At 41.9% G+C, this 15448-nt stretch overlaps 1 protein-coding gene across 1 annotated transcript in view; it reads right to left on the bottom strand.

The window, feature by feature from the left end:
• Positions 1-264: 264 nt before the first annotated feature.
• STX11 (syntaxin 11) overlaps positions 265-15448 on the bottom strand; it is a 31173-nt gene continuing 15989 nt past the window's right edge. Inside the window, exon 2 of the mRNA XM_027551765.1 lies at positions 265-2184. Coding sequence (XP_027407566.1) covers positions 1316-2179 — 864 coding nt within the window. The 5' untranslated portion in view covers positions 2180-2184 and the 3' untranslated portion in view covers positions 265-1315. The remainder of the gene's footprint in view (positions 2185-15448) is intronic.

Below are 15448 nucleotides of genomic sequence, written 5' to 3'. Positions count from 1 at the left end.
ATTTAACTTGAAAAACAAGACTATTCACTCAGTTGTGTCCAACTCTTTGCGACCCCATCCATGGCATTCTCCAGGCAAGAATACTGGAGTGGGTTGCCATTTCCTTCTCCAGGGCATCTTCTTGACCCAGGGATAGAACCTAGGTTTCCCGCATTGTAGGCAGACGCTTTAACCTCTGAGCCATCAGGGAATCCCTATTTTAAATTACATTTCAATGCATGAAAGGAATGGGTCACAGTAAAACAAAAGTAATTATTTCTGACCTTTTTTTTTTTTAAATATTTCTAACTCTGTATGCATTTTCAGCATTTTATATCTGTTCTTTACCACCATAACCAACCAACTCAAAATAAACAGGTGGTTTTGATCCAAACTGAACTACGGAGATGCAGACAGGAGCAAGATAAACTCAAAACAAGCAAACCAACATCAACACAGTAAAAATGTTTTTCTTGATATTTATATATTTACAAAGGTAAAGCTAAACCAACTGGTCATTATGTACATACATTAGTAAATATTGGCACTTTACATTTACATATAAGTGTATTCATAATTATCAAGTAAAAAGATAAATTTTAAATTATTTTTATGAAAAATATATATAATGTGATGTACATACTTCAATTTGAGTGCTTGTTCAATATTGAGTGCTCAAAAAACTTTTGGGGAAAAAATATCCCATAATGTATTCTGATGGAAGATACTGAAAGTAAAGAGGTAAGGAAATAAGTGTTAAATGTGATTTTAGTAAGTAGAGGACATGAGCAGAAGATATACATTCAGATGGGGATAGCACAGCATAAACCAGAGGAAGACTCAGAAATGGAAGATGTGCAGTTTTTCCCAAGGTCAGTTTCACTCGAAAAGGAATAGAACCGAGGTGCTTTCACGAACTGGAATTTTGATGACAAGTTCATACTGTGAGCCGATCCAGAACTGACTTCCGGCTAGAGGTTCATGTACAAACATGCCTTGGACATCTACCGTAGAGTTAAGTCACAACGTCAGTTCCTTATGTGGCTTCCTTTAAGAGGCAAGGGTGTTATGTGCCCTTTAAACGACCTCAGAAAACTTCAGCTGGCATCTGTCGTGACTTAAGAAATCAGCGGGTGGGATCCACCCTTGTTCCAAGTACGAGCTGGGCTGGAATTCTTGCACCTCGTGTTTTTCCTTTTTTTCCTTTCTCTAAGGGCTCAGGTCCATAGTGATTAGCGCAACTCACCAGAGGACAGATGGCCTCAAAATCTACCCCCAGAGTGCTTCCTCGTCCATCCCGCTCGGGGATGGAGGTGTGGCGGCCGGGGGCCACTTGCTAGTTGAGGCAGGGGCAGCAGAAACAGCAGATTGTCCGGCAGGGGTTCTTCTTCTTGTACTGCACAGCCTTGCGCACCTGCACCTTGGCCTGCCCGGTGTATTCAACGGTCTTCTGCACGTTGAACTCGATGACGTCCAGGGTGTCCGCCTGCTGCTCCACGAGCAGGGCCATCTGCAGAAAGAGGTCGTGCAGGTCGCGGATGCGGCCCTCCAGCTGCAGCAGTTCCCGGTGGCGGCTCTCGATCTCGTTGAGAGCCGCCCGTGCGCCCTTCACGTCGGCCAGCAGGTTCTCGGAGAACACGTCCCACTTGCCCTGTTCGAACATGTCCTCGATCTCGTCGCCCGACACGTCCTTGCCCATGATCTCCAGCTGGCGCTGGATGCGGATCTTGCAATTCTCGCGTTGCTTCATCTCGGCGCAGTTGTACTCGTGCATGGCGGCCTGGAAGATGCAGGCGAGCGCGCTGTACTGCGCACGCGCGATGCGCGCCACGGCAGAGTGCGCGCCGTGCTGGACTTCCGCCTGCTCGCTCAGCGCCTTCATGGCGCCCAGCTTGCGGTTAATGCTCTCGCCCCGGGCCTTGATGTCCTTGCCGATGGAGTTGGTGTCCCGCTTGATGCTGCTGAGGCGCCGCATGGACGTGAGGAAGCGGGTGTTCTGCTTTCCCAGCCGCCTCACGTCGGCAATCAGGTGCTGGTTTTCCTCCTGAAGGTCTTGGATGTCTCGGTACAAGGATTCCAGGATGTGGTCGGTCTCGAACACGATGTCCTCGTGAGGCGAGTCAAAATCGTCGTCGTCGTTTGGGAACTGCTGGTCAAACTGCTTGGTTAACTCCACGAGTTCTCCTAGTCGGTCCTTCATTTTGCCTGCAAATAGAAACATGGAGGTTAAATTCCTCTAGCGAGAGTCAAAGTATTTGCATTGAGAGAATTAAAGATTAAAATAGATGTTCCGCTCACTGCTCATCACTCTCAATTCTTTACTCCTGGGTGTAGGTAACAAATGCACTACAGGAGCTAAATGGTTCAAAACATATGAGTGAAGGACTGATGTGACTGGGAGTCACCTTTGTGTTTTATAGCTTGTAGGTATCTGCAGTTCTTATGCAACATTGTTCTTTACAGCAAGGGACTTTACTTTCACCACCAGACACATCCACAAAGAGGGTCTTTCCCGCTTTGGCCCAGCCTCTTCATTCTTCATTGTTTTAGCCCCTAAGTCACTGCCTGCCAGGCTTCTCTGTCCATGGGTTTTCCCAGGCAAGAATACTGGAGTGGGTTGCCATTTCCTCCTCCAGTGCATCCTCCCCACACAGGAAGATATGAACCGGCATCTCCTGCATTGGCAGGTGGAATCTTTACCACTGAGCCACTAGGGAAGCCCTATCTATATGTATGTGTGCGTGCATGCTAATTCACTTGAATCCTGTGGGACTCTGCGACCCTATGGACTGTGGTCCACCAGCCTCCTCTGTCCATAGGATTCTCCAGGCAAGCATACTGGAGTGGGTTTCCATGCCCTTCTCCAGGTGATCTTCCCGACCCATGGATTGATCCCACATTTCTTATGTTTCCTGCATTGGCAGGTAGGTTCTTTACCACTAGTGCCACCTGAGATCCCCTTAGCAAAGATAAAGATTGTTAAATAAGTAAAATACATACTTATAAAAAAAAAAACATTGACACATTAATGACGAATTTCTGCCTTGAGTTTCAGAATATTTTTTGGATCTTTTTCTGCATTTTATTTATTTTCTTATTTAAATAATTTCTGTATTTTACTATTTACTGTTGAGACATCTAACAGTTTTTATTTACCACTATTTATTGTTGTTATCTCTTGATTTAAACTTATAGCATATGTAGTATCCATCACCTGAAAATGTTGCTTTACTTATCAAAGTTCAAGCAATCAGATAGCCTCAGTCTACTTGCAGAAAAATAAAGGCCAATAAGAAGCAAAAAAAAAAAAAAGATTGTTAAATAAGGAAAATCAATTTATAAGCTTTGAGACCAACTCTAAGTGTTGTCTATTCTGTGTCTATTTCAGCACTGGTGAGCATCTTCAGTCTTGTATATCATAACAATTTTTTAATGATATAAATCATGGTTTAATTTTTTATCTTAAAAACATAAAAGTTGAACCTGCTTAAAGTAAAACAACAAAATGAACAAAGATCAAAATCTAATAAGGAAGTATAAAATTTGGAAGTTGAAATTTCCTTGCTCTTATGCCCAATATCCAGAGAAGGCAATGGCACCCCACTCCAGTACTCTTGCCTGGAAAATCCCATGGACGGAGGAGCCTGGTAGGTTGCAGTCCATGGGGTCGCTAAGAGTTGGACACGACTGAGCGACTTGACTTTTACTTTTCACTTTCATGCATTGGAGAAGGAAATGGCAACCCACTCCAGTGTTCTTGCCTGGAGAATTCCAGGGACGGGGGAGCCTGGTGGGCTGCCGTCTCGGGGGTCAGAGTTGGACACGACTGAAGCGACTTAGCAGCAGCAGCAGCAGCAGCAGCATGCCCAATATTACCAATACATACTTTAATTTGAGTATTTGTTTGAGACTCAGTGCTTAAAAATATTTTGGGGCAAAATCCCCAAATACAAGCTAATGAACGATATTGAGTAAAAGAGATCAGGAAATAGTTAAGTGTGGCTCAGCTGGTAAAAAATCCGCCTGCAATGCGGGAGACCTGGGTTCCATCCCTAGGTTGAGAAGATCCTCTGGAGAAGGGAAAGGCTACCCACTCCAGTATTCTGGCCTGGAGAGTTCCATGGAGTGTATAGTCCATGGGTCGCAAAGAGTCGGACATGACTGAGCGACTTTCACTGACTGACTGATGTGATTTTAATAAGTAGGAGGAGTGAGCAGAAAGAAGATATTTATCTATGTGGGAATCACATGGCAAAAGCCAAAGGAAGAATCCGAAGTAAAAGACGTTCAATTTTTCCCAATATCGCTAGTGGTAAATGTTGTTAACAAAACTGCTTTTTTAAAAAAGTTTTATATGGAAAATTTTAATCGTACACAAGCCTACTAGCAATAATATAACACACTCCCATATACCCATCACACAGCAGCAATATTTGCCCATTTTTAATAGCTTTTTGAAATAAGTTGGCAGCTCAAGCAGAATTTCCATGCTTTTATAAGGGTGGTTCTGATCAATTCCCTGTTTAGCAAGGCAAAATAATGTTCTGTGTGTCCATATTTTTTCCAGTGAAGTGAAAAACTTTCATTATTAATACTGTATATATGCCAAAATAATGAACATTTTGCTCTTTTATACAAGATCTTTCTATACAAATAGAAAGATTTCTTTCTATTATATAATTTGCAGGAAACAGGAGAAAAGTAGTAGCATTTAATGGCTACTCAATCTATCAGGGATCTTGATCTCAAAAGCTTCCCTCAATTTGAAGTAATTAATTTCACAACACCACTAATGGAATGCTGACAACTTGGATTCAGTGATAAATGGAAAATGGTGAAATATTAACCATGGATTCCCATCTGCCATGACCATTAGTTACATAAATTAAGCAAAGTTTTATTCCATAGTGGTGATTTTTAATACAACAAGTTACCTGCTTAAAATGCCATTTCTGCTTTCTGATGACAAAGATCAATACCAGACCTTCTCACTGAGGGGAAAGTGACTCCAAGAAACACAGTTGAGAGGCAGAAAAAAGAACCAGGCTGGACCAAAACTATGCCTTCCCTGGCCTGAATTACCTGATACCTAAATATTTCCTCATTTTGAATAAAATTTAAAGACAAAGCACAAGTTGGTGGGGGTGAGGGGATTGCAATATATAGTAGATAATGAGTTAACATACTTACTATATTAAAAACTCTTGCCCCTCCAAAAAAAAAAAAAAAAAAACCAATAGAAAAACCACTTGCCCTAGCAAAGACAATGAAAAGGCAATTCATATAAGAAGAAATATAAGTGCCAGAGAACATGGAGATAGTTAGTAGGTATCAGGTACTTATTGTAATGCCAGTAAGCATGTTCTAAGCACTTCTCACGTGATACTGTCTTTAATCTTCATACAGACTTCATGAAGTAGGTATTGTCATTATCAGAGTTGGTGAGTTTAGGGAGATGAAGGAACATACCCAAGGTCACAAGTAAGTGACTAGTCCAGCTCTAGAGTGGCCCTGCTTAATCACTACCTTCAATTATTTCCAGCAGGTGTAAAAAAGTGAGGCATGAGGGACTTTACTATCAAAACAAGGAAATGCAAGTTAAACCATTGAAATTTTTTTTGGTCATCAAGCTGGCAAGAATTTTAAAAAAATAATAATTTAGGGACCTCTTTGGCAGTCCAGTGGTTGAGATTTGAACTCCCAGTGCAGGGGGCTTGGGTTCAATCTTTGGTTGGAGAACTAAGATCCTGCATGCCACAGGGCAGGATGAAGGGCAATTGAATAATATGTATTAAAAACTTTTAAAATGTGTTCTTGTTTTAGGTGCATATATTCAGAGTTATATGAAGCTAATAATTGTAAATATTTTCATCACCACAGTTTTCACAGGAATTCAAAAATAATTTAAAGGTGCAAAAATGAGATAGTGATGGCTACATAATCACAGAGTTTAGAAGGCTATCTAATGGGATGAAAAGCATAAATATCATTTTAGATAGAAAAAAATCTGTAAAGGGAAGAGAATGAGCAGTGCTGTCATGCAAACGTCTTGAAATAAAGGCTTGAATAATACACATCAAAATGTTCAGTTCAGTTCAGTCGCTCAGTTGTGTCCGACTCTATGCGACCCCATGAATTGCAGCACGCCAGGCCTCCCTGTTCATCACTAACTCCTGGAATTCACTCAAACTCACGTCCATCGAGTCAGTGATGCCATCCAGCCATCTCATCCTCTGTCGTCCCCTTTTCCTCCTGCCCCCAATCCCTCCCAGCATAAGAGTCTTTTCCAATGAGTCAACTCTTCACATGAGGTGGCCAAAGTACTGGAGTTTCAGCTTTAGCATCATTCCTTCCAAAGAAATCCCAGGGCTGATCTCCTTCAGAATGGACTGGTTGGACCTCCTTGCAGTCCAAGAGACTCTCAAGAGTCTTCTCCAACACCACAATTCAAAAGCATCAATTCTTTGGTGCTCAGCTTTCATCAAAATGTAGTTTTCTTCAAATTGTGGAAATATAAATCACTTTAATTATTTCCTTGTGCTCTTCTCTATTTTCCAACATTTTTATAATGTCCTGTAGATTTATCAATTAGATAAAACCCCACAAAACCATATGTATTTGTTTAAAAGACTAATTCCTTTAAGATGTATGCATTACAATCAGGTTACCACCTTATGTGACACAAGGAAAGTACACGAGTTGACTAGTATGGAGTTGAGCTTTATTTATCTGCTTAAGTTAGCAGCCAACATATGCTACTCTGCAAGTGTAGAATTAATAATTTTTGAAGATAGATACAGATAGAATAAAATATAAATAACTTTTTTTACATAAATAGAACAGAGAATGAATAATTTTTGAAGGACAAGACAAGAAATGGTGATGGATGCAAGGAAGGCTTGGGAAGCACTACCACAGAAGGTAAGGGGTAGTTAAAGGACAGCATCACACACCGGAACGTTAGGGACCTGCTTGTTGGTCTGTGCTAGTCGTAGATAAGTCCCAGGCCCAGTACTGCTCTCCTGAAGCCCTGAAAAAGCTATCATTTCATTCACAGTAGGACGAGCAAAGTGCACTGCAATTATATAGAAAGTGGCCTTTGAAGATGTTCAGAGATAGTCATTCCTTCCCAAGACCTACCAACGTTAAGCCATGGATCCTAAATGAGATGAAGGTCTAAGTTCACTTGAAGGCTCAAGTCTACAAACTGGTCAGGAGAGAGGCAGGACGTGGAAGCCGGAGATTCTCTAGAAGGTGTACACAAGGAAGTGGCCTTCAGTGCCTTCCTGCCCACCTTTCTTGACCCAGCTCAGCCCCAAATGAGCTGGTCCCACTGATCTAAAAGGTTTCCTGGTTGCCAAGGTGCAAACATTAGGAAAACTACAACAGAAAGTCAACCAAGAGGCTACTACTTCTAACAATATTCCCTAAACGGTTTAAATGTACTCCTTACTGTCCATCCCAACTACCAGAGTTACTCAAACTCATGTCAATCAAGTCAGTGATGCTCTTCTAAACTGCACTGATATATTTCACTGTTTCCTTAAAGAGAGGAAACTGAATACAATTTATTGGTGACTCAGATTATCATTACTAAAATCCCTGAATTGTGTAATGATGCACTTTTGTTTTAAAACGTTTCTCTTTCCGCACTGTTACAATTTCAGAGTTCATCTCAGTTACTTCCCTATACTGCTACTGACATTCCTCTCACTTCCCACACAGGTTGTATTAGGCCAAGAAATTACATAAAAACCAAGCATTTAACAATGTAAGCTATGAGTGGGTCAGCAGCCCTCTAGGGTCAAACCTAAGCACAGCAGGGAAGGAAAAGCTAGTGCCTGTGGCAAACTGAGTGTCCAGTGCGACCCTGCCTTTGTACTGGACAAATGATATATAACCCATCAACAAGATTCATAATAATTATGAAAGCATCAAATTGTTAGGTTATTGCCATGATGTGATTGACCATCAATTCATAATATACTTTCTTAACCTGACTTCCTATAGGGCCCATTTTCCCCTCCCAAATATGGACATACTCTTGTGAAAGGTTGAAAAAATTTTACTACACATTCTTTGCATGTCCTCTAATCAAGAAGTATAGACTACTTCCCAACTCCTTGAATTTGGAGTGTGGCCATGAGACTGGAACTTGCTCTGGCTAATGAGACAGTAGTAAATACAATGCAAGCAGAGGCTTGAAAAGCACATCTGCAAAAGAGCTTGTTACTTGGGACCCTGATATCAAACATATGAAAAAGCCTCGACTTGCCTACAGAATAAGACCCAGGAGTCTTAGTAATCCTGGCTGAACCCAGCCCCCAGCTAATCCATCAAGTGACTGCAGCTACACAAATGAGCCAGGAGACAACCAATAAAAAACCGATGAGCCAACTGATAGAACTGTAAGAAATAATTAATCATTGAAGTTTAAAAGTGAAAGTGAAGTCGCTCAGTCATGTCCATCTCTTTGCAACCCATGGACTATAGCCTACTAGGCTTCTCCGTCCATGGGATTTTCCAGGCAAGAGTACCAGAGAGCGTTGCCATTTCCTTCTCCAGGGGATCTTCCTAACCCAGGGATAGAATCTGGGGCTCCCACATTGCAGGCAGACACTTGACCCTCTGAGCCACCAGGGAAGCCCATTGCTGCTTAAGCCATTAAGATATGTGGCAGTTTCTTAAGCCACAAAAACTAACTGATAGAGAAATTGTTACCTACAAGCAGCACGTTGCCATGACAGGCTTAAAACATGCAGCATCAGCTTTGGGAGCAAACAGCAGGTGAAAAGCAGAGAGGTAGCTATTAGCAAAAACCAGGAAAATGGCAGGCAAACTCTTAGTGGAGGCTGGATAGTGATGAGGAAACTGTACAGTTCAGTTCAGTTGCTCAGTCGTGTCCAACTCTTTGCGAGCCCATGAACTGCAGCACGCCAGGCCTCCCTGTCCATCACCAACTCCTGGAGTCCACCCAAACCCATGTCTATCGAGTCAGTGATGCCATCCAGCCATCTCATCTTCTGTCGTCTCCTTTTCCTCCTGCCCTCAATCTTCCCCAGCATCAGGGTCTTTTCCGATGAGTCAACTCTTCGCATCAAGTAGCCAAAGTATTGGAGTTTCAACTTCAACATCAGTCCTTCCAATGAACACCTGGGACTGATCTCCTTTAGGATGGACTGGTTGGATCTCCTTGCAGTCCAAGGGACTCTCAAGAGTCTTCTCCAACACCACAGTTCAAAAGCATCAATTCTTCAGCGCTCAGCCTTCTTCACAGTCCAACTCTCACATCCATACATGACCACTGGAAAAACCATAGCCTTGACTAGACGGACCTTTGTTGGCAAAGTAATGTCTCTGCTTTTGAATATGCCGTCTAGGTTGGTCACAACTTTCCTTCTAAGGAGCAAGCATCTCTTAATTTCATGGCTGCAATCACCATCTGCAGTGATTTTGGAGCCCAGAAAAATAAAGTCAGCCATTGTTTCCACTGTTTCCCCATCTATTTGCCATGAAGTGATGGGACCAGATGCCATGATCTTAGTTTTCTGAATGTTGAGCTTTAAGCCAACTTTCTCACTCTCTTCTTTCACTTTCATCAAGAGGCTCTTTAGTTCTTCTTCATTTTCTGCCATAAGGGTGGTGTCATCTGTTTATCTGAGGTTATTGATATTTATCCCAGCAATCTTGATTCCAGCTTGTGCTTCTTCCAGCCCAGCATTTCTCATGATGTACTCTGCATAGAAGTTAAATAAGCAGGGTGACAATATACAGCCTTGATGTACTCCTTTTCCTATTTGGAATCAGTCTGTTGTTCCATGTCCAGTTCCAGCTGTAAGGCAAAAAGGCAACCCACATTCTTTAGCAGCAAAACAACTGGTAAAAGTGATGCCTGCAGCAGCATAAAGGACAGAAAATGTACACAATGAATTTTGAATCTAGCTGCCAAGTTCTTCAGGCAGAAGCTTGGAAGCATTCATTGAGTGTTTCTAGCTGCATAGAAGGTTCTGCAAAGGACAGATGGGCTGCAAAATGATTTATCCAGTTAATAAGCACTATTTTGAGAAAATAGAGAAGAACCAGAACTCATGATATTGGAAAAGAAAATCTTTTATATCTCCAGTCTCTTCAACTGGAAGACAAGCTTCTTAATGCAAGAAATGGCCTCAGAGAGAAGACTTCTGTAAAATTTAACGTGATGCCTTGTAGCCCTTCTCAGCTGGACAAGAGGGGCTCTGAGACTCCTAGAGTCACTGTCTCATAGCAGTCTGATGCTCAGCCCAGAGTCAAGGGAGGTCTGTCTGACTTGGAAAAAAAAAAGAAGAACTGTGGCTGTGGATTTTAGGGGCATGGACTCTATGGGATTTTAAGGAAATCCTCAAAGTTTTTAAGCGAGTTTTACTGACAAGCATGGGCTTCCTAGGTGGTGCTAGTGGTAAAGAACCTGCCAGCCAAAGCAGGAAATATTAGAAAAGGTGGGTCGGGAAGATCCCCTGGAGGAGGGCATGGCAACCCAATCCAGTATTCTTGACTGGAGAATCCCATGGACAGAGGAGCCTGGCAGGCTATGGTCCATAGCGTCAGACAGAGTTGGACACAACTGAAGCGACTTAGCATGCACACCTGCAATGACAAGCACAAAAATATGATCTAAAGGATACAGAGATCATTCAAAGGAAAAGAGGCCTCTAGAAGCTTGGGTTTTTATAAGAATGAGGCCACAGAAATTATTTAGAAGCAAGCATAAGCCATTTCTTATGGAAAAAGGAAGAATGTTTCAGAGGATGGAGCCAAGGGCAGTAGAGAGACACAAGTGAACCATTCCCGAGCAAGAGAACTGGGTCCTAATCAAGGAACCTCCACTGGCCCAGGAGTGGGGCACCTAACCATACGGGCCTGAGTTGCTGTGGATTGCTGAGTGCTGCCTGTATTCTGTTTCTGTAGTTTTGAGGGGTTATCTTTTGCCTTTTCACCATTATGTGTTGGGTGTGTATAAGGAGATAATTTGTCCATGATAAGTAAAAACTATGATAACTATTGATAGATAACTAAAATATATGTTATCATATATACTGTGTATGTATAATATCTAGATGCAATATAGATACAATATATGATCGTAAAAAGTTATCTAGTTATCGGATCCACATCTAGATCCACAGATCCAGATCCTCTTGACCCAACTAGATCAAGAGGATCCATATCTGATGTGCTGTATCTGAGGGGGCTTGTCTGTGCCCAGAAGTGATGCAGATCATGGATAGGCCTCTGGACTTCAGAGGCTGATGCCTGAATGTGATAAGGCTTCTTCGAATTCTATGATAGGAGTGAATGTATCTTTCTTATAGCAGAAATGTGAGTAATTTTTACCAAAGGCAGACTATATTTGATTGCACACACACAAAAAAAGGCCACAAATTCTTAGCAGTACCTCCTGATCAAGAAGTGGTATTGACAGAAAAGACATGCCCTGTTAATAAAAGTTCATCACCCTCAGTATTCTGGGGGAGTGAGGTAAAGCTTCATTGAGAGTAATCGGCTGGCTTCTCAGCAGTCACAACTCACAGGAGGGCAGAGGGCTAGGAAACTCACAGCCCTGACAATAAATGGGGTCTGCATAGAAGAGCAGGTGCAACAGAACGAGAGAGCACATGAAAGAAGAGGAACCAGCCTGTGTTGAGCAGAGGCCAACACATCAACTGGACCTGTCTGGCAAAGTGTTCTTAACAGTTCTTTAGTGAGGGGGCACCAAAAGCTGGCAATCTATGTACTTGTATGTATACATGCTTATATTATTTGTATTAAAACCGAAAGTATCATTCTCAAAAACAAAAACGTAGTGTCAATTTCCCTACACTTTCAATCTGGGTTTGGCCATGAGACTTTTACAGACAGGACAATAGAAAACATGATGCCAGCAGATGCTTGAATAGCACTAGCAGACTGGGGCTTGTGTCCTGTTAGCACCAAGAACACCAAAGCCTCATGTCAGGAAGCTCAGACTAGCCTCCTGGAAGATAATGACTACATGGAGAGAGAGGCCAGCCCCCGCAGGTGACCCACCCCTACATCTGTATGACAGACCTCAAAGTGAACCCACTGGAAGAACTAATCAGAATTTACTTTCTGCCAGGTACTATTGTAGAAGCTTTACATATTGTGGATTATCTCATTTAATCTTCAAAATGATGAGAAATAACAATGGTAATTTGGGAGTATTTTGTTATACTGACAGAGCTAACTGATACACCCCTCTTTAGGTTTCTCTATACCCCCAAATTTGTGTTCTTCTTAAAGAGCACCTAGGAGGATGATGTGACTCACGGATAAATCATAATTCTTCAAAAGTAAAGGCTGCTGCACTTAAACCAAAGTTCATTGCTACAATTTAAACACACAAACATAAGAAACATGTACCAAATCCTTGTCCTGATGATCATGGCCTAATTACACACCTGGGTTTTGACAGTCTACATTTACAACTTCCTGTTCATACTGTATACACACATTAATGTAAAGCATACACATAAAAGGAGCATGTGTTTCTTAACAAGTCTGAGAACAGCCTTCCTTTCCTTTTGAGGATTGTGGTCATAAGCATGGTAAGGAGAAAAAAAATGATGCTAAAAAAAGACTATCTCACACACAAGCAGCCTCCACAAGAAAGACTGCAGAAGCTGTTTGATAATGCAGTATGCTAAATTGAGGTTCTTGAGCAGTGGGGGCAGGACAGCACAGAGAGGCTAGGCAGCTTTAACTCTGGCTGAGTTTCAGTCTGATAAGAGGTTCTGAGAACTTGAAAAGCCAGCTTTGAAATGGAGGTAGATAGTTTAAGTGTATCATCCACTTTAAGTGTATTGTCCAAATCAGTAAAGTAAACACCAGGTAGGCAAAATGCAACCTCCAAACATCATTCTCCTGCCATGTTCCAGTCCTTCGTCACCCAAGACTGAACCAGAGACATTTCTTGCTGACTAAAAGGAATAAAAATTAGTGTGACATGAACCAGGTTCCTAAGGAGCACTGGATTAAGACCTTACTAGTCTTTCAGAGTGTTTAAGGCAATCAGGATACTGCTTCCCAGTTGTAGAATCTGCTTAGAATGCCATACCCACTCAGGGCAGTGGAAGAGTGTGGCAAAGGGTTCAGCCTGGGGAGAGAACTCTGCTGCCTTTGGGAGTAGCCTGGGCTTCCTCACTGGTTTCAGGGTTCCTGGCAGTAAGAGAGGGCAATCCTAACAGAGAAGTGCTTTGCAAATGTCTGCTGATGTCACGTTTCCTTATACTCACCTCCTCTCTGTCTTATCTTCCACATGTATAAATACTGACTGCAGAAGGTGAGGAAGAAAATTAAATGAGATAATCCAAGCTGGGTAGGAGAGGGTGGGACGAATTGAGAGAGTAGCGTTGGTGGCTCAGACGTTAAGGAGTCTGCCTGCAACGCGGGAGACCCCGGTTCAATCCCTGGATGGGGAAGATCCCCTGGAGAAGGAAATGGCAACCCATTCCAGTATTCTTGCCTGGAAAATCCAAAGGATGGAGGAGCCTGGCAGGCTGCAGTCCATGGGGTCACAAAGAGTGAGACACAACTGAGTGGACACTCCCATGTGTAAAATAAACAGCTAGTGGGAAGTTGCTGTGAAACACAGGGAGCTCAGCCTGGTCCTCTGGGATGACCCAGAGGGGTGGGATGAGAAGGTGGTGCGAGAGAGGCTCTAGAGGGCGGGGATATGTATACACTAATGGCTGATTCACTTACTGTATAGCAGAAACCAACACAGCATTGTAAAGTAATTATCTTCCCATTAAAAAAAAAAAGGTCTTAGAAGAGTGTCCAGCAGAGAGTAAGTACTTTGTATATGTGTTCTGTTATCATCTATTCTGTGATTTTAATTCACTCAAAAACTAATGCAGATTCAGTAACTATCAGTATAAATAGTGCATTGGCTGATTTACCACTAACAGTTTATTACTAACATCTTGTTACTCATATCATAATCATAAGTGAACTCTAATACCCATGGGTCAGCAGATTATTTAAGGTTTTCTTTGTAAAAGTCTCTCTTCTTTTCTCTGATTATGAAAGCAACCCTTGCTCTTTGAAAAGATAAAGAAGAAATAATCCAATGATACAGAATTGTTTTACAGAGAAAGTAAAAATGTCTCATCATTTATATATATATAATATATATATATATTATACTATATATAATAACTAGGACTTCCCTGGTAGCTCAGCTGTAAAGAATCCACCTGCCAATGCAGGAGACACAGGTTCAATCCCTGGTCCAGGAAGATCCCCTGGAGAAGGAAATGGTAACCCACTCCAGTATTCTTGACTGGAGAACCTCATAGACAGAGAAACCTGGAGGGCTACAGTCCATGGGGTTGCAAAAAGTAGGATACGACTTAGCAAATGAACAACAACAATAGCAATATGTAATAACTGTAAAATAGCCAATGATTAACATCTAATACATAGTCTTCCAGACTCTTTTCTATTCAAGAAGGCTGTGAATACTTAACAGTATCCAGAAGAACTGACCCTGATTACAAACTATGGAACATTTTTCTGGTAAACTGCAAGAGTTCTCTAGGGGTTTATTCTCGCCAGGGGACCACTGTACTTTCCACCACCACCATTTTTGTGCAGGTGATATCAGGTAAAAAAGGAACACCAAGGAGCAACCTAGAAAAGGAAAGGAAATTCTTTTAAAAAAGAGAGGGGACTTCCTTGGCGGTTCAGTGGTTAACACTTCACCTTCCAACACAGGGGGTGCAGGTTCGATCCTTGGTGGGGAGGATAAGATCTCACATGCCTCGAGGCAAAAAATAAATAAATAAAACACCATAAAACAGAAGCAGTATTTTAACAAATTCAATAAAGACTTAATTAAAAAAAAAAAGAATGAGAGAATCCTTGTGTTTTATTTTCATGTTCAAGAATCCCAAAGCGGGATACTGAGGACTGGTATCTTCAGGATTTAGTGGTTATAAAGTCAGTGGCCAGGCTTTCTTTCAGGAACAGATGAACAATTTTAATTCAATAAACACCCTGCAAACACCTCCCCTATAAATGTCTATAGAGATAAGCCCTGTTCCCCACCCCACCCCGCCAGGTTTGTTGTTGGTCGGGGAGGGGTTTGTTTTACTTTCCAAGCACATTCACGGAAGAGTCTAGCTCATTGGCTAACTGCCTCATCCTGAAAACAAATGAGGTGTGGGAGAATGAATGCTCCCCTAGGTGTCAGAGGCCTTCCTGTCTCTAACTCTAGCTGTATAAAGTGGATGGAGACATTTCATACCTCTGAGTGTCAGTTTCTCCACTGTACAATGGTAATGACACTACCTATAAAGGTTTCTTTTTCTGATAATTAAATGAGGTTTAAGATGTATATAAAAGCACTCTGTAAATTTTTAAGTATTTTACAATCATGATACTGCGTGCTCAGTCGCTTCAGTCATGTCCA

Source organism: Bos indicus x Bos taurus, chromosome 9 (genome assembly GCF_003369695.1).
Source record: "Bos indicus x Bos taurus breed Angus x Brahman F1 hybrid chromosome 9, Bos_hybrid_MaternalHap_v2.0, whole genome shotgun sequence".
Lineage (NCBI taxonomy): Eukaryota > Metazoa > Chordata > Mammalia > Artiodactyla > Bovidae > Bos > Bos indicus x Bos taurus.
The sequence above is the reverse complement of the archived record's forward strand: the minus strand, read 5'-3'. Positions and strand labels throughout refer to the sequence as shown.